A 23700-nucleotide genomic window follows, 5' to 3' on the forward strand; every position below is an offset into this window, starting at 1 on the left:
ACACACACACACACACACACACACACACACACACACACACACACACACACACACACACACATTTAATTCTGTATTTGAATCCACCAATCGCATTACAAGAGACAAGATTCAAATATTTCAGAGATAAGATAAGTCATTGTTCAAGGGTACAAAAAACATTTTCTGCTGGAGAGCCCAGCCTTAACCCACTGAAAACACGGTTGTGGACATGCCCCAAGCTTCCAAAAATAAACACTATTAGCTTGCATTGGTAGCCTAGGTCCCTTAGTATTTCCAGAATGGGCTGGTATTTAATGATTTTATCGTTGAAAGCAATTTCCATGTACAGATCAAATTCACAGCCTATCTCAAGTAAGAGCACTTCCCTTCTGTCTCTGTTTAAAAACACAACGTCAGGGGTATTTGGGATACTACCTGGGTGCACACACTGACACACGGCTCTCAACCGCTTCCGCTAACTTTGAATGCGTGGACAAAATATCACAGCGCGCTTTACGGGGCGATCACCGGACCTTTCTCCAGGTGTTTGACGTAAACAGCGCGTTCTAGCGCTCAAGCTGCTCGGACCTCCCCGTGGGTTTGGTTCTCTGGCTCCCACGCGCTCTCTCTGCTGCCGTCGCTCCAGCACAACACACGCACACACACACACACACACACACACACACACACACACACACACACACACACACACACACACACACACACACACACACACACACACACACACACACACACACACACACACACACACACACACACACACACACACACACACACACACACACACACACAGCACCGCGCGACTAATTCCGCCGCTGATAACAACTGGTGGTGCGGACTCTGGAGAGTCAAGGTCGACACTCGCCTCTGATAGATTGAAGTCTATGGAGACTTACGCTTCACACGCACACTCACTCTCACACAAACAGGCAGACAGACAGACGCACACACACACACACCACTCCATCGCTCTCAAAGCCGGTGAAAAATTAGTAACGCACAGTAACTTTGATGAGTGACTTTAATCTGATTACTGGTTTGGAAATAGTAACGCGTAAGATTGCTAGTTACTGAAAACTGTGGTCCGAGGCCAGCACCGCGTTACTAAGTGTTGCGTTTTTTCTCTTGAAGAAAGTAGTCCAATCCTTGGTGGCTTTCAATTCACTTTATTTGTTAAAGTAGGCATATTTCGGTATGGTAACTATGAAGCATAAGGGAGGGAATTGTATCTAACGCGTATTGGAATAATATCGGGCACTCCTTCGAGTCCCGGGAGAAGGCGCAGGACTCTCGGCCGGGCTCCTATTGATTGTGGCCTCTCAAGTTGAATCCCGCGCTGTTGATCGTCAAGTGGGCGTGGCCTATATGGAGTGGGCGTGACTGGTGTGACGTAATGGCTCCGCCATCCTCACCTGTCTAAAGGTGCTGCCATCTGTGGCTGGAGTAGTTATTGCAGCTTATGTGTTCGATCCTGCAACCTAGTGGCTACGTGAGGGCAATGCAGCTTGTGTGTTCGATCCTGCTTCATATTGGCTATGTTGGCGCAGTTTATGTGCTTAAAATATGTAACATAAGTAACGCGTTACTGGCATCACTGCTGGTGACGGTATTGTCTCTTCACCCTGCTCCACCTAGTGAACACAACACAATGATGATCTCACTTTAGTACACAATACAACACAATACCATGAAACAACCAGACTTTCAGTACACAACCCAATATTCTCACCTTTAGTACATAATAAAATACGATCTGACTTTAATGACAAACCAAATTGAAAGTAAGAGCCAAGGTCAAAGGTTATTTGTTAATATTTACAATACAGTTCATTACAACGCAACACAACATTGTAAAATAATCTTGATAAATTACGACATGTTTTTTATTGTCGATAAATCAGACACCGTGTGCAGTGACCACAGCTACCATTCGGCGTTTTTTTTGACGAAAGGAGACAAGATGGAGGCCGGTGTTGTGGCAGTTTGTACAGTTGGTGTTGTGGTGCTCCTGACCTCTGGCGGGAAGCCAGAGGTCAATATTCTCAATTCTCTTGCTCCGTTAAAAAACAGATCTGTTTCTTTCTCTGTCTCCGCCCCTTGGTTCAACCCCTACCTTCGTCTGATGAAAGCCAAAGGTCGGCAACTTGAACGGCTCCATAAAAAACCGGCCTCACCATTCACAAAGAAATGTACAATAATCACATTTTAGACTACAAGGACTCCATTGCCAGCACTAAAACCCACTACTGCTCCGGTAGAATCACTGCCAATAAAGACAACTCCAAGTCACTGTTCTCCCTACTCAACAATACCACTAAACCCCAAGACTCCCTCCACCCCTCACCTGTACACAACCTCCTTCTGCAACTCCATTATGTCCTTTTATCACTTCTAAAATCCAGAATATCCACCAGCACCTTGGATTAATTCCTCACCTCAGCATCTCGACAGACTTTCACCCATCGTCACTCTCTCTCTCCTCCTTCCAGCTCCCCACTCCCTCAGAAAGAGAGAGTGGGGAAATAAAAAACTGGTTCACTCTCAACTTCCTCAAATTAAATGGCAGTAAAACCGAGGTTCTACTCATTGGCACAAAATCGACCCTAACAGCTTTTCAATCACCATAGATAATTCCACTGTTGCACCCTCCTGTTAGATTAAGAGTCTGGGTGTCATCCTGGATCGTACGCTATCCTTTCAATCCCACATCAATAACATCCCCCGGTCTGCCGACTTCCACCTACGAAACGTCAATCGTCTCCGCCCTTCCCTGACCCCCACTCTGCCACCATCCTTGTCCACAGCCTCGTCACCTCCCGTGTAGATTATTGCAACTCTCTCCTCCTCGGCCTCCCTAACAAACCCCTCCATAAGCTCCAACTGGTCCAGAGTTCAGCTGCTCACATTATAACTGGAGCCCCATCCACCCACCACACCACCCCTGTCCTCCAGCAGCTCCACCGGCTCCCGGTTCAGTTCCGTCTCAAATTCAAAGTCCTCCTGTTTACATTTAAGGCCGTCCACAACCTTGCTCCCCCATATGTGTCCGACCTCATCCACGAGCCCACTCCCTCCCGCTCCCTCAGATCCTCTTCCTCCGTACACCCGTCTGTCCCCTCTGCCCGTCTCACCACCACGGGGCCCAGAGCCTTCAGCCGCTCTGCTCCCCGTCTCTGGAATGCTCTACCACCCGAACTCAGAAACATCACTTCATTTCCACTTTTCAAATCACATCTCAAAACCCATCAGTTCAAAACTGCCTATTCCACCTGATGCCAATAACTATTTCTGTGTTGTTACAATTTTCTTCTTTCTTTATTATTATTATTATTTTTTTTTAATTGTGTTCCTCTCAAATGACTTTTGTGTACCTGGTGTCCTTGAGTGCCGAGAAAGGCGCCTTTAAATAAAATTATTGTTATTATTATTATTATTATTATTATATGATTTCCAGAAAAACATGTTTTTTAATCTGTTGGAAATAGCTTTTTGGAAAAAACAATATCCAAGCTTTCATAGAGATCAAGCATGAACCGGTGAACATAGAAGAGGATCCACCAGGGGGCAGCACCTGATCCGGATGGACGGTTGGGAACATGTTCCTAACTTCCGGTACGGGCGAGCGGACGACTGGACGCCCGGAGGAGGCTCACATGTGACCGTGCTTGTAACTCCCCTTACGCACACAATCACGTCAAAACCAGGCCCAAAAGACTGTCTCTGGCCTGGGGAGACGATGAGGCCAGAGTCGACATCATTCAGAATGGACACCAGCCCTGGACCCGGGTATCTGATGGGATTGATAGTGGGATAGGAGTTTCTATTTTTTCCAGGTGACGTTGAGTGTTTTTGTGCTACCTTCAGTAAAAGCGAACAGTGGTATAAGTATCTGTACTGGGAGGCCATGGTCGGACGTAATAGATTGTGATTTTTTACAATTTGATTGTAAAAAATGATCACATGTCATTTGTAAGTGATCATTTGTATCCTAAGGGTTGCATGATTTTGAGGTTATCGTCGTCGTTGTCGTCGTCGTCGTTTGTGTAATTTCCTTTAGAATTATCACACAGGGATTGCTACATTCAGCAGCATGTTCAGTGTCTCTCCGTCCAGTTGTACCAGGCCTCTACGGCCATGTAAAATTATTACCTGTGCTTTTATCCTCCACGACATCTGCATTATGTACCGCTTGCCAATCCCTGACCTCCCAGAAGATGATGACCCCGAGGGAGATGTCCCAGTCCCTGCCCCATGTAACACTGGCATGCAAGTGAGACAAGACCTCATAAGGAGGAGATTCATGTGAAGAAAAACCACAATAAACCACACATGAAAACCTCTGAGTGATTGCTGTTTTATTCTAGGTTCAACATTCATTTTTTTTTTTAATCAGACTTGGCTTGGGCAAGGCGAAGCTTCTCCCTCTCGACGAGCAGCTTTTCCCTCTCCACCTGCACGAGTTGCTCCTGAGTACGCCTCAGCATTCTAACTTCCTCCAAAAGCTGACGCTGAAGGGAGACCACGTCCACTGTGCTGCGTCTGGGTGGGGCATCTGTATGAAAGGTTTCTGAGATTAGCTGTGATAATGTCCATAACCAATAAATAGATAAATATACACTAAACACTGACAACAGCACGACTCGTACGGCTATGAAGAGGTAATGCAGCTACAATAAAAACTGGGAAACTTTCATTTCCTGGCAGTACCGCGGGAAGTAGGGGTGCTGGGGGTGCTGCAGCACCCCCTGTCTGAGGCCCTGTCTTATCACAGAAAACGATCATTTCTAAAAACTCCGGCCAAAGTGGAGATTTCTGAAAACGCCGATTATGTGTTGTCGTGTCAACGGGGAGAAACGGGATTTTAGGTTCTGAAGCGTCACATTATGCACCAGGAAATGCTTAACGTCATGTGAGCGCCCGCTGTACCGTATTGGTCCGAATATAAACACAAACCCCATTGTAGGACGACCTATATTTGGAAAAAAGATTTGAAGACCAGATCTTCTTTTTATAAATAAATAAATTGTATTCATTGAAATAATATACGAAAATAAAAAGGCATAGGATAAAACACTGCATTGCCACTAAACAGCAGTGCAAATAGGCCGTACTGATGTGTACACCAAAGACTATTCCTGACACTCCTCTGTTTCGGCCCGTGGCAAAGCGAGTCATCCTCGCTGCTGTCCAAGGCATTTTGAGACGCAGCATTTATTTAATGCTCATATGACCTTGTGCTGAAAAAAAGTTATGTGAAAAGTGTGAGGGTAGCGGTGGTGCGCTAAAAGCAGCTGGATGTGAACCATGGTGTGAACACAATGATCGATTTTCAACTGTACGCGCATGCACTGGTGTAATTGAGCTGCGCTGCTATATATCTTTTTTATCAATGTAACGAGTTGCGAGTCTAGTGCAGGCTGAGTTTTTTTTTTCCAGCACCCCCTGCTGAGAATACGTTCCCGCGGCTATGGGTGAAACCAGTGCAAGGTGAATCTGGTAACGTTTTATGTGAAGTTTGAAGAGTAATTTTTCCGTTTCAAACGGAGGAGATGAATACGACGTGAAACGACACAGACAATGCGAGACTCATAAAAAAAAAAGTAGGTTTTCTCATGTGAGAGAATTTGGGAAATATATCTTATAAATAGGATATATTTGTTAGTTGTTCTTTTGCAGGCTGTACTTGCTACTGAATCAACCAGATTGCAAAGCATAGTAATGTTATAAGCAAAGGGGCAGAATAGATTTTGTTTTATTTTATAAATGTTCTTTTAGACTACCTCGATGCATTGGTATCCCACATTGTCCCACGTTGTCCCACACAAACGTAGTCTTTGACCCACATCTGGTGAATTGGGATCTGGTCACCCTACCTGAATGGGCCCAATCTTATTTTGAATTTTGACCGTGGCACAAATGCAGGCAGAAATCGGCTTTAGGAACCGTTGAGTTCGTTGAAACCGAGTTCCGGCTAATTTGGATGGAAACACAGCTTTTCATTATTAACACAACGTCAGTGTAACTATTCCTCAAGAATCTGTTCTGGGGCTCAGGGTTACTCAGGGACTGATCTGAGCCTAGCCCTATTCATAGAACTCATTTACCCACAATCCACCCTGTTCTGCTGCAGTGAGCTACTCCTGAGAGCTGTGTGTTTACCCAGTAGCTTCAGCAGTGTCCAGGTACACCTGGCAGTGGCTGTGATGAGGTCAGGTGGAGGTGGTGAGACATGTGTTCCCCACCTCCATCCCCTCCAACACCAGTCTTACCCCAGTTGGTCCTGATGAGGGCGGAGATGTCCTCGATGCCTTTCAGCTGGACCACACACTCGTACCTCCCCCAGTCCTCCTGTGGGACGGCCGTGAGGTCCAGGTCCACGCTGACCTGGAAGGTCCCGTCGTGGTTGGGAGGACCTCCCCGGGGTCCACCTGCTCATGGAGCTCCTGGCCGTCTCTCCTCCAGAACACCACCACCCTGTCAGGGTAGAAGCCTGTAGCATGGCACACCACTGGGGAGGAGGGCTCCTCTGGAGCAGAGACACCCGCGGACGCTCTGGAGAGAGAGGAGAGAGAGAGAGAGAGAGAGAGAGAGAGAGAGAGAGAGAGAGAGAGAGAGAGAGAGAGAGAGAGAGAGAGAGAGAGAGATTATTTCATAATGTAAACACGTGTTCTTGTCATGTAATATATATATATAATATATATTATATATTTGATATTCTTCCATAAAGCTCTGAGCTGCGTCCCTGCGGGGGGGGGGGGGGGAGAGATAGGCGGCAGAGGGAGAAAGTGAGAGGGGGGGGGGAGAGAACAGTGACTGAAAGAGACATGAGTCTGTCAACGCCCAGCATGTCATGTGACTCTACCTGTTCTCTGCAGAGTGCTCTTCCCATAGGACAGGAGCGTCTTCAGCCCACCAACACACTCCTGGGTGTAGTAGTTCTTCAAGCTTAGTAGTTCAGCTTTATTCTGATCCCATCTCTGTTTGACGCTGACAGCCTGAGGTACTGCAGCGACCCAGGTCATGGTCTTCAGGTCCAACGATATGAAGTCCTCTCCATCATAGCCATGCTGTTCATAACCATCAGTAGAATCATCCTCATCATCCCACTCACAACCAAACATGTTCTGATATATGTGGATACCTGAGAGAGAGAGAGAGAGAGAGAGAGAGAGAGAGAGAGAGAGAGAGAGAGAGAGAGAGAGATGAGAGAGAGAGAGAGAGAGAGAGAGAGAGAGAGAGAGAGAGAGAGAGAGAGAGAGAGAGAGAGAGAGAGAGAGAGAGAGAGAGAGAGAGAGAGAGAGAGAGAGAGAGAGAGAGAGAGAGAGAGAGAGAGAGAGAGAGAGAGAGAGAGAGAGAGAGAGAGAGAGAGAGAGAGAGAGAGAGAGAGAGAGAGATATATATGATAGGCCTCTGATCTTTGTAAGCCCCAAACTAAACATCACATTTTCTGGGGCCTTCGCCGATCGGGGGGGGCTATCATGGGCCTATCATTAGTGCAGCTCATGATAGACCCCCGATCGGCGAAGGCCCTGGGGCTTCAGCCTAGGCAAGACCGGGCATGTGTGTGTGTGTGTGTGTGTGTGTGTGTGTGTGTGTGTGTGTGTGTGTGTGTGTGTGTTTTAGGAGTATGGTGAATCTTTATCCTGGGGTTGAATGGTGGATATCTCCATGTGAGAGGTCAAACAGTAGATATAAACTTACCTCCTGTCTGGTTAAAGCGCTGCTTGGCAATCCCAATGTTGGCTTTGAAGGCCTGCTGGGCACCCTGATAGCTTCCAGTGTTCCTCTCCATGTAGTCCGGGTCATCTCTGGTGACCAGCTCCATCCAGTCCTGTTTGAGGACCTCTCTCTCGGTGTTGCTGTCATAGTAGTCAATCTGAACTCCATCCACCATCGCAACAGAAACAAACTCTGGGAAGGTTGTGAGTCCAGACGACCCCGTGTAGAAATAATGCAGAGAGTGAAGCACTGTAGACAGACAGACAGACAGGTTAATACGGTACATCACTGTAGACAGACAGACAGGTTAATATGGTACATCACTGTAGACAGACAGACAGGTTAATACGGTACATCACTGTAGACAGACAGACAGACAGACAGATTAATACGGAACATCACTGTAGACAGAAAGGCCCATGGCCCCTCCCCCTGCTCTATGCTCCGCCCCTGTCCTATGGCTCCGCCCCCTGTCCTATGGCTCCGCCCACTGGCCGTCCAGGTAATGTAGGAACCTTTATTTTGATCTTATTGACATCCAAACATCTCACTGTAGCCTACAGCGCTGGCTGTCCAGACCTTCAACTACAACACAACCTGCTGCCTCTTAATCATTACTGCTGACATGAATAATAAACTATTATTTGGATAACTATTTCAATGTTTACGATTAGTAAACATACTAAGTATATTGTTGAATTTCCTTCTTTGATTACTACCTTCACATTGCCATCATTGGAATGATAATAATTAATAATAGAATCATATAATTTAATATTTCATAAAAATATATTGATAGCAATGATAATAATTGTAGTGTGTCTGCAATATGTGAGCGTGTGTGTGTGATGATTCCCCAAGAACGTTGAAAATGTATTAATAAGATAACTCTGCGTGTTAATATAATACTTAGGGTTAAAAGTAGACTTAAAGTACACATCGGATTCCTTCCTAACTGAAGTTTAATATTTGGTTCTGATAATAGACCATCGAACCAGTGCGCTGGTTTCGTTGTCACAGTTGAACCCTAAATAAGTGTTCTTATATTAGTTGAAATATTCACAGTAAAAGATGAATCATGTTGTGGATTAATTTAACTAATTTGAGAGGATAATAAAATGCTTTTCAACAAAAGTAGCGAATCTAAGCGTCGTCTCTTCAGGGACCATAATCAAACCTTTTGGTAAGATCGTTTTGAAAAGTAAAAACTGTCTTCAGTCTTACCTGAGGACACACCGTGACCAAAGACCAACAGCAGCAGCCCCGTTAGCGCCTTCATATCGATGTATTCAGAAGACAGCTCGATGAGATTATCCACAGAGACGTGACTCCGACTCCAGCATCAGACGACTGACCAGAAAACCAGAGACGGAGCGAGAGGGAGAGGCTGGTCTAGACCAATAGGAATTCAATTCGCTCTGAAGTGAAACTCAAACACGTGTGTGTGTGTGTGTGTGTGTGTGTGTGTGTGTGTGTGTGTGTGTGTGTGTGTGTGTGTGTGTGTGTGTGTGTGTGTGTGTGGCATCGGTTGTAAAAGAGTTGATACCATGGACGGGAAAATGTAATGTCAACAGGAGAAATGCTCGGGCAGTCGGTCAATCAGGGAAAACCCAACTCCGGTTCCCTTCAGCTCTGCAAGAGCAAGACGGTGAGAAAACGACGAACTACCCCCCACCACAGGAGGCCCTGCTGGAGCTCCGCAAGACACACCCGTCTCCTTAGTAAGAGTACACGCAAGAGGAAGAAATGAAAAAGCTAAGCTAATAAGTCAACTCTGGACCTTTTTCTTTGGTGTATGGTGTATGGATGTGAACATGTGGAGGAGGGGGTGACGCGGCGGATGCTGAGGTAACGTGAGAAAAAAAGAGGCTATGGGCATTGGTAAACCTTATTTCAATTTAAATGCTTTGAGAAGCTGGTCATGAAACACATTAAAGCCTCCATACCGCCATCATTAGATCCTAATCAGTTTGATTGCCGGAAGAACAAGTCAACAGAGGATGCCATTGTCATTGTGTTACACACTCTACTAGAACATCTTGAGCACAGGAAAACGTATGGGAGACTCCTTTTTGTTGACTTTAGTTCAGCCTTCAACACTATCCTGCCAAACAGACACACACAGCAAACTACACAAACTTGGCCTGAACACCACATTATGCAACTGGATTTTGGACTTTCTAACACAGCCGCACACAACATGTCAGGATTGGCAAGCACGTCTCCCTCACCCTGCCGGGGTCCCTCAGGGTTGCGTGCTCAGCCCACTTCTCTACACTCTTTTCACTCATGACTGCTGCTCCTCTTCTCCATCTACCCTCATAGTGAAATATGCTGACGACACAACGGTACGTGGCCTCATCACAGGAAATGATGAGACCTCATACAGGAGGGAGGCTGAGAGACTGGGAGAGTGGTGCGGTGATCACAACCTGGTTCTCAACACCACCAAGACCAAGGAAGTGATCATCGATTTCCGCAGGGCCAGAAAACAACAGCCACTCTCCACTCCTAATCGGAGGGGAGGAGGTAGAGAGGGAGTCCAACTTCAAGTTTCTGGGCGTGACTGTGGCCGATGATCTGTCCTGGAGGACCAACATCACCTCTACCGTGGGTAAGGCACAACAACACCTCTTCTACCTACCCGTTCATGTTAAGAGGAGCGTGGATCCATCACTCTCGGGAAACTAGGCCCTGGTTCGTTTTGTATAACAGAGAGATATGGGTTTGATTAAATATCTATACACCTGGAAAGCAGAAAACTGTACAGACCGGACCAAAGTCAGTTACCTCCATGCAACCCAATATTTGGTTAAAAAGGAAGAAAAAAATTATGGCAAAATATGAGGTAAGTAAAACTATGTAATCAAATCAACTAATAATGTAAGGTGAGAGAAATCTTTAGTCGACATGTTGGCAGAGATTCTCTGTCAACTTTCGTGTTTGACGCTCGCTAGGCTTTGAGTATGAAAATATCAGAATTGGCTCCTTAGCACGAATCTCAGCACCATCCATTAGGACCAATTATATCAAACAGAACCAAACCTAAAATCCAATCTTTGGATGTGTGCTGTCCATGGAACACGCTGGCGTAAAAGGACCTGAAGGGGCCTAATCTTCGCAGGAATTTTGACCGTGGCGGAAACGCAGACCGAAATCGGCTTAAGGAACCATTTGGTTCCTTGAAACCAAGTTCCGGGTAATTTGGGTGGAAACACAGCTTTTCGTTATTAACACAGCGTCAGTGTAACTATTCCTCTAGAATCTGTTCTGGAGCTCAGGGTCACTCAGGAACTGATCTGAGCCAAGCCCAATTCGTAGAACTCATTTACCCACAATCCACCCTGTTCTGTTGCAGTGAGCTACTCCTGGGAGCGGTGTGTTTACCCAGTAGCTTCAGCAGTGTCCAGGTACACCTGGCAGTGGTTGTGATGAGGTCAGGTGGAGGTGGTGAGACATGTGTTCCCCACCTCCATCCCCTCCAACACCAGTCTTACCCCAGTTGGTCCTGATGAGGGCGGGGTCCAGGGGGGTGGAGATGTCCTCGATGCCTTTCAGCTGGACCACACACTCGTACCTCCCCCAGTCCTCCTGTGGGACGGCCGTGAGGTTCAGGTCCACGCCACTGGGGGGGAGGGGCTCTTCTGGAGCAGAGACACCTGCGGACGCTCTGGAGAGAGAGAGGGGGGGGGGGAGAGGGAGGGAACGAGAGCGAGAGAGAGAGAATGAGGACATGCACCGTGGTGTGCTGAATCGATTCCGTCTGTAAGGTCACGTCACACACTGACTCAAATATTGATGTTCAGTTTAAGTTTAAGGATCCGACTGCCCTTTGTCCCTTCAGAGATAGCGATTTATTTACTGCACGGATTGCGTTGGACAGCCCGGCTCTGGGAGTATTATGGGATGCCGCCCTGTGTCAGGACTGTGGCGTCCCCCCGCTGTGTGCTGGCTCCACAGGAGCGTTTGGACCTCCAGGGTTCTGCTCCTGGACCTTATGGGGTCCCGGTGGGGGAGGCTTCCTCTAACCGCTGAGTGCTGGCAGACTGGGACTTCTGGACCTGTGTGTGTGCTGGTCGCAGGCCCGCCGCTCCCTATACGCAGAGTACGCAGAGTGCGTAGGGCACCGAGTACCTGAGGGGGGCGCCAAAAATTAAGGTTTGTAAAAAAAAAAAATAAAAAAAAAAAAATACATTAATGAATTAAAAAAATATGTAAATTAGTTGTTTGTTCTTCATTGATTAACCTATCACTCAATTTCGGCTAATTAGATGTTTTTACCTAATATAGTTAAAAACGTATTTTTACCTATATCAGGTAAAAAATGTCGGTGCCTCCCGCTCGTGTAGGGCGCTGAAATGGCCAGCAGCGGCCCTGGGTGGTCGTGTTGGGGAATGAAGAACCCCCGGACTGGACCCGCCCTCACCTGGGGAGGACAGAACTGAGACGCAGCTACGTGAGCGGCTGAACACGCGTTGGAGCGGCTGAACACGCGTTGGAGCGTAACGGCTTCGTGAGGCCGGGGATGCTCCCCAGCCTCCCGTTGGTGGTGCGGGTCAACGTGGGCGTGGTGTGTGGAGGACGGCTGGTCTAGGCAGCCTCACCTGGCCGGCTCTGACTGGAGTCTGGGGCTGGTGAGGCGGCACACCTGTGGTGCGTTGAGTAATCAGAGGGCAACAGGTTAAAGCAGCCGTCAACACGCAGAGAGTTCTCCTCGGTGGAAACATGGAATGGATGAATGAATGAATGAATGCATTTTATCGGTCATAACCAAAGGGTAAGGGCAGAAGCTTCAGCTTATATCAAGCCCCCCCTTCTCACATTTTGAAGAGTAACAAACAAAATGTCATACATACAGTGTGTTTGCATATTGTGGTAACCCGGTGCTCGGTTGGGCCAGATTCCACGGATGAACGACACTTTTAGCGTGCGTATACTCCGTTAAAGGCATTTATTTACAATCAACTTAAATCAAACAAGGAGCTCGCAGTCTCTAGGGCCTCCGTGGGCCTCTAGCCTCTAGCCTCTCCCGGTCACGAGCACTTCCTCCTTGCTCCCGTGCCGTGCTGTGCTGTCCTGGACCTCCTTTTAAGATGGCTCCTCTGCCACCGGCCAGGTGTCCACCAATCACCCTGATTGGGGAGGCGAAAGGGATGCTCTCCGTCGCCGGCTGGTGGGTGGGGGTGGTATACCCCGTCCTTCACCGTCCCTCGGGCCCGTCCAGGCCGAGGTTTACGTGGCGGGATGCCACAATATACATGCATACACTTACCTACATAAAGACATATGCACGCCTACATATACCCATCAGGGTCAATACTTCTATCCCGTAAATTTCCACCATAAGATGGATAATATCATAAATAATGATGATATCCATGATGAGAATAACGCTGTTGATCACCATCACCCTTATCAGCATTCTCATAGCGTGATACTACCGGTACCAGGCCCTGGATCAGTACCACCAGACCTCCACAATGCACCGGTCCACCAACACTCCCAGCCTGGGCCCTTGGCCTGCAGGAGCCCAGCAGAAGCCCCCTAGCTGGAGGGTAGACCGGACCTGGATGCAGTCACTTCTTAGAAACATTTTCAAATTTAATGAGATGAGACATATCAAACTGTAGATAAGATTGTAATCGTATATTATTGATCTATTATTGGGATTCTGGTCACTAAAGATCACACACAAAAGGCTTTGGTCTCTTCAGTTTATGTACAAATACTACTAAACTGAGTACTGCTACTTTGTGTGTACTTTGTTTTATATTTATTATGTGTATATATACAAATATGTACAGTATGTATGTAATACATACTGTACTACATACAGTATGTATTACATACATGGCAGATGTCAGACATTAGATATAAACTTGCCTCCTCTCTGGTTAAAGCGCTCCTTCTGAGTCTTAAGCATGCCTTGGAAGTCCTGCTGCTGACTCACTAAGTATCCAGTTTCCCTCTCCAGGTAGTCGGGGTCATCTCTGGTGAGCTGGTCCACCCGGGCCGGTTTGGGGACAATTCTCTGGGTGTTGCTGTCAAAGTGAAAAAACTGAACCTCATCCATCGTCCCAACCGCAACAAACTCTGGGAAGGAGAGAGTCCAGACGACGCCATGTAGGAAATCCTCACAGACAGTCAGTCAGTCAGTCAGTCAGTCAGTCAGTCAGTCAGTCAGTCAGTCAGACAGACAGACAGACAGACAGACAGACAGACAGACAGATAAAAAGCAGTCAGAACTAAACAGAATTTAGCAGGATCAGTTTCAAGTTCGAACGCCTTTATTTCCTTGTAGCCTATCACCTACTAGCTTTTATTTAAGAGAAGCACATCGTATGGCCACTGTGTGGAAGGCTACACATGCCCTTATCCAGAGCTGGTTAACCAGTACACAACGTTTAAAACTGAGCAAAGTCGATGCCAACAGACGGTTACAACGTCAATCTATAGTAAAGGATGTGAGATGATGGTTGATTCTTTTATATTGAGTAAAACTTTCCTGTTCCGTCATGTTCATGAGTGTCACTAGTAAACCATACGTCATCAACTGGGCAAGTCTTGGGCAAATCTGGCCCCAGTTGCTGAACGGAAGCAGAATCATAAGAGCGGCATGAGGTGTCGTTCACGAGAACTTTCTGACGTCGCGAAAATGTTTTCCCCATAATTCCCAGCGATGTGAACGCGCCATAATACTGTACATCCCAGCAAACAGACAGGTGTATGGCCCCTCCCCCTGTCATATGGCTCCGCCCCCTGGCCGTACAGGTAATGTGGGAACCTTTTGTTTATATAAAAACATGATTGAATCTTCATTATTATTAATTATTTTGATTCTAAATTAAACAGGAATTTGGTCGGAATTAAATTCTGTCAACCCTTAGGTTGGATTTGTTTGTACAACCTACAAAGAGATGAGTGGAAATAGGATTAAAAGTATATTTAAACGGATTCACTTCAAACTGAAGTTTAATGTTTGGCAGCGATAATAGATTATATTTATTTGATTTATGAACAACATCATCAAATTAATATTCAAAGTGAATGATTAATCATGTTGTGGATTAACTGGTCGCATTTGGGATGATAAGCGAATGGTTTTCAGTTTTTCAAGGAAATCTAACAACTAAATGTCTTCTATTCAGGGACCAGAAACAAACCTTTTGAAACGTTTGAAAAAAACTATTGAATAATAGTCAACTATTGATTAATAGTCAACTATGGAATACTAGTTTTGAACAGGACAAACTGTCATCAGTCTTACCTGAGGACACACCGTGACCAAAGACCAACAGCAGCAGCCCCGTTAGCGCCTTCATATCGATGTATTCAGAAGAACAGCTCGATGAGATTATCCACAGAGACGTGACTCTGACTCCAACATCAGACGCACTGATGCTCACACACTGTTACAGCGACCAAGTTTCATGTAACCCTTCATTAATTGTTCTTACAATATTATGTTCAGCTGGCTTTAATATATATTCAGCATTACATCATTATCAACAATGTTCAGCTCTACATAATGTTCACTTATACATAACGTTCAGAAAGATGTAACGTTCAATTATATATAATGTTGTGAAAAAGAGCCTCCCGACTCACTTCCACTTCGGGACGTAGCGGTCTAGGACGCAATGAAGGTCTTTGAGTAGGCCGCAAAAATTCAGCCAGCAGCAGAAATTAGTTGAAAAAACTGATTTATTTTCCAAGCTTGAAAAGTGCAATGGCAACGCCAAACAAAATACTTCGATAAACAAAACAAACAAGCAAAGTTCCATTAGTCTGAACATGTACCAGCCTCACAGCAAGCCGTCTCTCTATGCCTCCACCAACTTGAAAGCAGAAAATACCGGGCTTAAATAAAGCCAACCAATTACACAAAATGGTAGATACCAACTGCCATGGGGGTTCACCGACCCAAGTACCACAATACATTTATATTTTATAACGAAATCATAATCAACCAGACACTTCATTGCATATCTTAACAGTTTGCATCTTGATCATAAAGTTCACTGTTGCACAAATGCAAAATAGCATGATAATTAAACATAGAAAAATAACGTCCCCCCCTTTACAACCAGTCATGTTCCTGCATCCCCAATCAGGCTATGATTAACTTCCAGGTGCTCATGTTCGGGAAAAGGAGGGCTACCTTTTCACAAATGTTCAGCATATTTTTTAGCTATATCTAATCTTCATCCATATATATGTTTAGATGTATACAGTTCAGCTAAATGTGTTGATATGTGCGTTTATGAATGTGTGGTTGAATGTGTGTGTGTGTGTGTGTGTGTGTGTGTGTGTGTGTGTGTGTGTGTGTGTGTGTGTGTGTGTGTGTGTGTGTGTGTGTGTGTGTGTGTGCGTGCGTGTGCATGTGTGTTTTGTCTTTCAGCATGAGACATCTGATATCAGGACGCTAGTGGAGGAAGATCATCAAAGATATGAACTCTGGTCACACAAAGCCCAATAACTTCACTAAATGAAAGGACCAAACCTATAAACAGTATATTGAGAATATTTTCAGATTTTTTGGGGGATTATATTGTCCAAATAACCCCAAACAAGAGTACAGCAATTTTTACATTTGGATGATTAAAAAAAACATTAATATTCAATCCAATTCCAATTTTTTGGTAAAAATACAAAAAAAAATATTCATGCTAGAGCAGCCTAGCTCGATTGTGCTAGCTTATGTTGCAAGGTCGTGTTGCCATGGTTTCCAAGCATCAGTGAAAGATTACAGGTTTAAGCCAGTGAGTTAATCAAATCTATCACAAATACAGTGATCTAATTGATTTACAATTTTTACGGATAAATGGTTGTTATCAAGATAAAGTTAAGTATGAATGTAATTGTTATTAAGCAAATATAGCATCTTTAGTTAGCTGAAGTCCCAAGCCTGTTTGTAAGGATTATAAATGAACTGCGATCCACTGCATCCTGGTTTAGGAAGCTGAACGTGAGAAGCCTCTTCATGATTTAACTAAAAAACCTAAACAGCAAGAAAGTACAAGTCAGTATTAAACATTAAACACATTATCAATGTGATGTTGTACTGTTAATATATTACTGTGATGATGCACTGTTAACATATGACTGTTAATGTTAATCTATTAGCGTGATGAAGTACTGTTAGAATATTACTGTGATGAAGTACTGTTCAAATATGATTGTTAATCTATTAAGGTATGGCCACACAGAACGCATTACGCGCGTAACGCGCCTAGCCTGCCGCTTGATCATTGTGTGTCACAAAAATGGTTCAACGCACCTAACGCGCCTACGGAGCTAGATGAGCCCGCCCAAAACGTATTGGCCCCCGCTACTTTTCTTTTGCTCCACAAACATGGCCGAGATCACCACCATCGCTGCGCTGTATTTGCTGTGGGAGTTCGAGGACAGTAGGAAACCCAAACGCCGTCGTGTTTGGGTGCATGACATCCTCCGTAGGCGCTCACAGCTGGGTGAGTTTCACCACCTCCTCCAGGAACTCCGCCTGGATGACGGCCGGTTCCAGACGTATTTTCGGTTGACTTGGGCCATGTCTGATGACCTGCTAGCCCGGGTTGGTGCCAGGATCTCCCGTCAGGACACCAACTACAGGCGCTCCATATCAGCTGCTGAGCGTCCGTCCTCCGTCTCTCTGCCAGTGACGTCGGGTCAAGCTCAATGCTGATTGGCTATCGCGGATAAGCGTCACTCGTAGGAGCGTAAAAAGAAACAATTATTGAACTCCGCGAGTAGGTGCGTTGGGCGCGTTATTTAGGTGTGTAAAATGCCTAAATCTAACGCGTTTAACGCGGTATTTTAGCGCGTGTCACGCATCTACACGCCTAAACCAATGGTTCCCGATGCAAAAATGCTGATTTTCTACACCTCTAACGTGCGTAACACGTTCAGTGTGGCCGTACCTTTACTGTGGTGAAGTACTGATAATAGTTGTATTACTATTGCTGTGATAAAGTAGACTGCAAACAAATATAACTGTAAACATATGACTCTGAATAAGTATTGTAAAGTGGTAAAGTACTGACTGTGGTCAGAGGTTGGGCCTCAGGAGCCGGATTCTGCCCCTCAGTGTTCTCAGAGCTGGTGTCAGAACCTGGGAAGTATCAGAATGGGAGGAGGTGAAGTCATGAGCTAGATGTATCTAGATCTATAGAGCTGTATAGTCCAGTGAGCTAGATGTATCTAGTTCTATAGAGCTGCATAGTCCAGTGAGCGAGATGTATCTAGATCTATAGAGCTGTATAGTCCAGTGAGCTAGATGTATCTAGATCTATAGAGCTGTATAGTCCAGTGAGCTAGATGTATCTAGATCTATAGAGCTGTATAGTCCAGTGAGCTAGATGTATCTAGATCTATAGAGCTGTATAGTCCAGTGAGCTAGATGTATCTAGATATATAGAGCTGTATAGTCCAGTGAGCTAGATGTATCTAGATCTATAGAGCTGTATAGTCCAGTGAGCTAGATGTATCTAGTTCTATAGAGCTGCATAGTCCAGTGAGCGAGATGTATCTAGATCTATAGAGCTGTATAGTCCAGTGAGCTAGATGTAAATACATCTACAGCGCTGTATAGTCCAGTGAGCTAGATGTATCTAGATATACAGAGCTGTATAACCCAGTGAGCTAGAAAAGTCACCAAGGTCTCTGTGTTGTAAGTGGTGTTAATCATAAGAACAGAACTGCAGTAAAAACTCAATTTACTCACCAACTGGTTTGTGTCGCTTGTCTGAATCTAAGGATCAAGAGAAATGTTTAGTGTTGTAACAGTGGTGAATATCCTGATGTTATTATACTTTCATATTCTTAATGCCACAACATCTCAGTGGACATTGGAGGAGGTTCATCATTCAGAGGTGGAGAGGTTTCTACCACCAGACCACCAGTGGGTGAAGACAACCAATGAGATCGTAGGAAGGGGACAGGAAGTAGGAGCAGGTGGAGATCAGGTGTTTGTCCTCCTGGAGAGTTTGATCCACTCACCGTTCCTCTTCTTGTACAGAAGGACTTCAACAGCAGCAGCAGCAGCAGCGAGGAGGAGAACAACGAACCCAATGATGATGGGGATGGTGAGGCCACTCTGGTCCTCTGAAGGTACATCAAACAAATACAATCAGTTGTGTAATAATAGATGTTGGACAGAGACCCTCTCCCATCCATCCCTCCATCATTGAACCACATGTCAACGTCACGTGATGCTACACACACGACTAACACAACGTCAGTGGAACTATTCCTCTAGAATCTGTTCTTGAGCTCAGGGTCACTCTGGGACTGATCTGAGCCTAGCCCTATTCATAGAACTCATTTACCCACAATCCACCCTGTTCTGCTGCAGTGAGCTACTCCTGAGAGCTGTGTGTTTACCCAGTAGCTTCAGCAGTGTCCAGGTACACCTGGCAGTGGTTGTGATGAGGTCAGGTGGAGGTGGTGAGACATGTGTTCCCCACCTCCATCCCCTCCAACACCAGTCTTACCCCAGTTGGTCCTGATGAGGGCGGGGTCCAGGGGGGTGGAGATCTCCTCGATGCCTCTCAGCTGGACCACACACTCGTACCTCCTCCAGTCCTCCTGTGGGACGGCCTTGAGGTTGAGGTCCACGCTGACCTGGAAGGTCCCGTCGTGGTTGGGGAGGACCTCCCCGGGGTCCACCTGCTCATGGAGCTCCTGGCCGTCTCTCCTCCAGAACACCACCACCCTGTCAGGGTAGAAGCCTGTAGCATGGCACACCACTGGGGAGGAGGGGCTCCTCTGGAGCAGAGACACCCGCGGACGATCTGGAGAGAGAGAGAGAGAGAGAGAGAGAGAGAGAGAGAGATTATTTCATAATGTAAACACGTGTTCTTGTCATGTAATATATTCTATATTTCATATTCTTAGGGGCTGAGTTGCGTCCCCCTTGAGGGTTGAGTCTCGTCTGCTTAATTCAGGACATTAGGACTTAGTTTATATATTGTGGTCAGAGAGAGAGAGGGGGGGGAGAGAGAGAGAGAGCGAGGGGGGAGAGAGAGAGAGAGAGAGAGAGAGGGGGGGGGGAGAGAGAGAGAGGGAGAGAGAGAGAGAGAGAGAGAGAGAGAGAGAGAGAGAGAGAGAGAGTGGGGGGGAGAGAGAGCGAGAGGGGAGGGAGAGAAGAATGGAGAGGGAGAGCGAGCGGGGGGAGGGGGGGGGGGGGGGAAACAGGGACTCAGAGACATGAGTCTGTCGACGCCCAGCACCAGGTCATGTGACTCTACCTGTTCTCTGCAGAGTGCTCTTCCCATAGGACAGGTACTTCTTCAGCCAATAATCACACTCCTTGGTGTGGTAGTATGTCCAGTATTGTAATCTAGCTTCATCCTGATCCCAACTCTGTGTGGTGCTGACAGCCTGAGGTACAGCAGCGACCCAGGTCAGGGTCTCCAGGTCCAACGCTATGTAGTCCTCTCCATCATAACCATACTGGTTATAACCATCAGTAGAACCATCATCATCATCCCACTCACAACCATACATGTACTGATATAAGTGGGTACCTGAGAGAGAGAGAGAGAGAGAGAGAGAGAGAGAGAGAGAGAGAGAGAGAGAGAGAGAGAGAGAGAGAGAGAGAGAGAGAGAGAGAGAGAGAGAGAGAGAGAGAGAGAGAGAGAGAGAGAGAGAGAGAGAGACAGAGACAGAGAGAGAGAGAGAGAGATCACTTGTATTTTATTCTTCATTAACATTAAATGAACACCACCCTATAATGCCCTACACCACCCTACAGCCCCCTACACTTCCCAACCGCCCCCTACATACACCTCCCTACACCACCCTACACCACCCTACACCACCCTACACCACCCTACACGACCCTACACCACCCTACACCACCCCACACCTCCCTCACCCCTTCATGTGACCAATAGAGTGGGTATATATACATATCTATACCTATGGACGCATCACGTGTGTGCGTTGTTGTGTTGGGAATGAAGATCCAACGGACTGGAACATATACTACGTTTAGAACGCGGCTGCACAGCAGCACCACCTGCTGTTTACATGCCGACAATGCAGCCTGCAGACCCGCGAAACGTTTCCTTGATTAAAGGTGATATGACTTTAGTGATCACTGCGGCCGGGGCATTTAAAATATTAGTCACCGTTACCTACATTAACTATATGTCATGTTACGTAATCTGTGAATTTAATTGTATTTGTATTTTGCAGTTAGCCATTTTTTTGTAGGTTACTATGCTTTATTCTACTTCATTTAAGAATGCTCGATTCTGATTGGCTGGGAGGGGTGCATTAATCCGGCATATTGCCCGCTGACTCGTCGGTTCTACTTGCTGCTGACTGAGCACAGTAATAATAATAATAATAATACATTTAATTTAGAGGCGCCTTTCAAAACACCCAAGGTCACCTTACAGAGCATATAGTCATCATACAATTTTTTAAAAAAACAAGGCATTGTGGAAAAAGATAAATAAATAAACATAAGCAATAAGAAATAAATAAAACAAAAACAGGACAAAACTAAAAAACAATCAAAACAGTGATCAGTTAGACGTTGTGTGCGAGTTTGAACAGGTGAGTTTTGAGTTGTGACTTGAAGGTTGTAATGGTGTCTGACTGTTTTATGTGTGGGGGGAGGGAGTTCCAGAGCCTGGGTGCTGAACAGCTGAATGACCGGGCACCCATTGAAGTGAGTCGTGATGTGGGGATACATAGTAGTCCAGCAGAGGTTGAGCGGAGGGAGCGGGAGGGAGTGTATTCTTGGAGGAGGTCGCAGAGATAACTGGGGGCTAGGTTGTGGAGAGCTTTGTAGGTGAGGAGTAGGGTTTTGTATTGGATACGGTAGTGTACGGGGAGCCAGTGAAGTTGAATGAGGACAGGGGTGATGTGGTCAGATGATTTGGTGCGGGTGATGATCCGGGCGGCTGAGTTCTGAATGATCTGCAGTCTGTTGATGAGTTTGGTGGGGAGTCCGGTGAGGAGGGCGTTGCAGTAGTCTATGCGTGATGTGACAAATGAGTGAACTAGGATTTCAGTGCTGGATTGGGTCAGTGATGGGCGGAGTCTGGCAATGTTGCGGAGGTGGAAGAATGCAGTCCGGGTGATGTTGTGAATATGGGGTGCGAATGAGAGGGTGTTGTCCAGGATGACGCCGAGGCTCTTGACTTTGGAGGAGAAGGGTACTGGGAATCCATCGATAATTATGAGTGGAGCTGGGGTGTGTTGTGATTTAGTGAGGGTGGATTTGGATCCGATGAGCAGGGCCTCGGTCTTGTTTCCATTGAGTTTCAGGAAGTTCCTGCTCAACCAGCTCCGGATCTCTTCCAGGCACGTGATGAGGGAAGTGGGGGGGATGGCAGCGGTGGGTTTGGTGGAGATGTAGACCTGTGTGTCGTCAGCGTAGCAGTGAAAATGGACCCCATGGTGACGGAGGAGTGTGCCCAGCGGGAGGAGGTAAGTGGTGAAGAGGAGTGGACCCAAGACTGACCCCTGGGGGACACCCAGTGAGACACCTGAACACCCGGACTTGTGGTTGCTTAGTTGAACAAATTGTTGACGGCCGGTGAGGTAGGATGTAAACCAGGAGAGTGCAGCACCAGTGATCCCAATACCAGCTAGGCGGTCCAGGAGCAGAGGGTGGGAGATGGTGTCGAATGCTGCGCTGAGATCGAGGAGGATGAGAATGGTGAGTAAACCAGAGTCGGCTGCAAGGAGGAGGTCGTTGGTGATTTTGACTAGGGCTGTTTCAGTGCTGTGTTTTGGACGGAAGCCAGATTGGAACGGTTCGTGGAGATTGTTAGTGTCGAGGTGGGACTGTAGTTGTGCGGCAACCACCCTTTCAAGTGTTTTGGAGATGAAAGGGAGATTGGAGATGGGCCGGTAATGGTTAAGGTCAGTTGGGTCAGCACCAGGTTTTTTCAGGATGGGAGTGATGGCAGCCAGCTTGAGAGTGGGGGGTACAGTACCAGTAGTGAGGGAGGAGTTAATTATGTTGGTGATCATGGGGGAGATGGACGGAAGACATGCTTTGACAAGGGAGGTGGGAAGAGGATCGAGCTGACAGGTGGTGGTTTTGGCTTTGCGGATGAGTTCTGAAACGGTCAGTTCTGTTACTAGGGTGAAGTCAGAGAGGGAGCTGATGAGAGGTTGGCCAGAGGTGATCATCCAGGGTGGGTCATCAGAGGGGGTGCGAGATGAGGCCAGTTGTTGGTGAATGGTGTTGATTTTAGAGCTGAAGAAGTCAAGGAACGCAGTGCATTGGGTGGTGGAAAAGTCTGGAGGGAGAGATTTAGGAGGCTGAAGTAAGTGGCTGACTGTTGAGAAGAGGACTCTGCTGTTGCCTGTACCAGTGTTGATGAGGTTGGAGTAGTATGAGGTTTTGGCAGTAGTGAGGGCATTCTTGTAGTGATGGAGGTGGTCCGAATACATTTGGCGGTGTACAGTGAGTTGAGTCTTTTTGTAGAGTCGCTCCAGTCGACGACCAGTGGCTTTGAGCTGGCGCAGATGAGGAGTGAACCAGGGAGCAGTGTGGGTGAATGAGACTGAACGGGTTTTCAGGGGGGCCAGGGTGGTGAGGGAGGAGGAGAGGCAGTTATTGTAGTGAGACACCAGGTCAGTCAGGGAGGAAGCTGGGGGAGGGTTGGGGTAGGAGCTGATCATGGTGGAGAGGTCTGTGGTGTTGATAAGTTTGATGTTTCTGAAGGAGATGGTCCGTTGTTCCACAACACAACACAACACAGTAGATCAATACGCCGCTTGCATCGTTTTCTATCGCATACATTTCCAACATGGGGTCCATAGTAAAAATAAACCAAGGAGTGCATGTTTGATCGATCATCATTAAAGCTGACTTGATACGAATGTAGCAACTACGTTATTAAACTAGTGATCAGATCCAGCCTTGTGTGGTTGCTATAGAAACGAGTTACCTACAGCTGAGCTAACGTTATTCACCGGAGTTCTAAAGGGAACTACTTTTTGAGGGAGATG

At 46.5% G+C, this 23700-nt stretch overlaps 3 protein-coding genes and 2 long non-coding RNA genes across 6 annotated transcripts in view; all 5 read right to left on the bottom strand.

The window, feature by feature from the left end:
- The window catches only part of LOC132451379 (uncharacterized), a 291272-nt gene that overhangs the window by 31174 nt on the left and 236398 nt on the right, over positions 1–23700 (bottom strand). Inside the window, 4 exon segments of the mRNA XM_060043831.1 lie at positions 6270–6410; positions 6413–6523; positions 6526–6552; positions 6863–7141. Coding sequence (XP_059899814.1) covers positions 6270–6410; positions 6413–6523; positions 6526–6552; positions 6863–7141 — 558 coding nt within the window.
- LOC132451492 (uncharacterized) lies at positions 1134–3009 on the bottom strand. The gene is made up of 2 exons (XR_009524104.1): positions 1730–3009; positions 1134–1660 (listed from the first exon to the last, which is right to left on the bottom strand). It is a non-coding gene; the product is annotated as an uncharacterized LOC132451492 (long non-coding RNA).
- On the bottom strand, positions 4335–9101 carry LOC132451456 (major histocompatibility complex class I-related gene protein-like). The gene is made up of 3 exons (XM_060044038.1): positions 8944–9101; positions 7702–7968; positions 4335–4552 (listed from the first exon to the last, which is right to left on the bottom strand). The coding sequence occupies exons 1-3, from the start codon at positions 8996–8998 to the stop codon at positions 4386–4388; spliced, it is 489 nt and encodes a 162-aa protein (XP_059900021.1). The 5' UTR covers positions 8999–9101; the 3' UTR covers positions 4335–4385.
- LOC132451493 (uncharacterized) lies at positions 11681–13142 on the bottom strand. 2 transcript variants are annotated; one of them, XR_009524105.1, is made up of 3 exons: positions 12576–13142; positions 12028–12367; positions 11681–11853 (listed from the first exon to the last, which is right to left on the bottom strand). It is a non-coding gene; the product is annotated as an uncharacterized LOC132451493 (long non-coding RNA). The 2 variants fall into 2 exon arrangements; XR_009524106.1 differs by having other exon boundaries at positions 11684–11853; positions 12146–12367.
- LOC132451408 (major histocompatibility complex class I-related gene protein-like) overlaps positions 16036–23700 on the bottom strand; it is a 32546-nt gene continuing 24881 nt past the window's right edge. The window contains exons 3-8 of the mRNA XM_060043934.1: positions 19968–20246; positions 19206–19511; positions 18718–18828; positions 18443–18469; positions 17763–17830; positions 16036–16711 (exon numbers count right to left, since the gene is read on the bottom strand). Coding sequence (XP_059899917.1) covers positions 16610–16711; positions 17763–17830; positions 18443–18469; positions 18718–18828; positions 19206–19511; positions 19968–20246 — 893 coding nt within the window. The 3' untranslated portion in view covers positions 16036–16609. The remainder of the gene's footprint in view (positions 16712–17762; positions 17831–18442; positions 18470–18717; positions 18829–19205; positions 19512–19967; positions 20247–23700) is intronic.

This window comes from Gadus macrocephalus, chromosome 22, assembly GCF_031168955.1.
Source record: "Gadus macrocephalus chromosome 22, ASM3116895v1".
NCBI lineage: Eukaryota > Metazoa > Chordata > Actinopteri > Gadiformes > Gadidae > Gadus > Gadus macrocephalus.

Bases quoted from the DNA above. Each gene is read 5' to 3' on its own strand.
- LOC132451456 (XM_060044038.1), bottom strand. From the start codon at position 8,998: ATGAAGGCGCTAACGGGGCTGCTGCTGTTGGTCTTTGGTCACGGTGTG. The intron at 7,969-8,943 runs GTAAGACTGAAG...GTCTGTCTACAG, and splicing joins TGGTCACGGTGTGTCCTCAG to TGCTTCACTCTCTGCATTAT. The intron at 4,553-7,701 runs GTAAGTTTATAT...CCTTTCATACAG, and splicing joins GCGCTTTAACCAGACAGGAG to ATGCCCCACCCAGACGCAGC.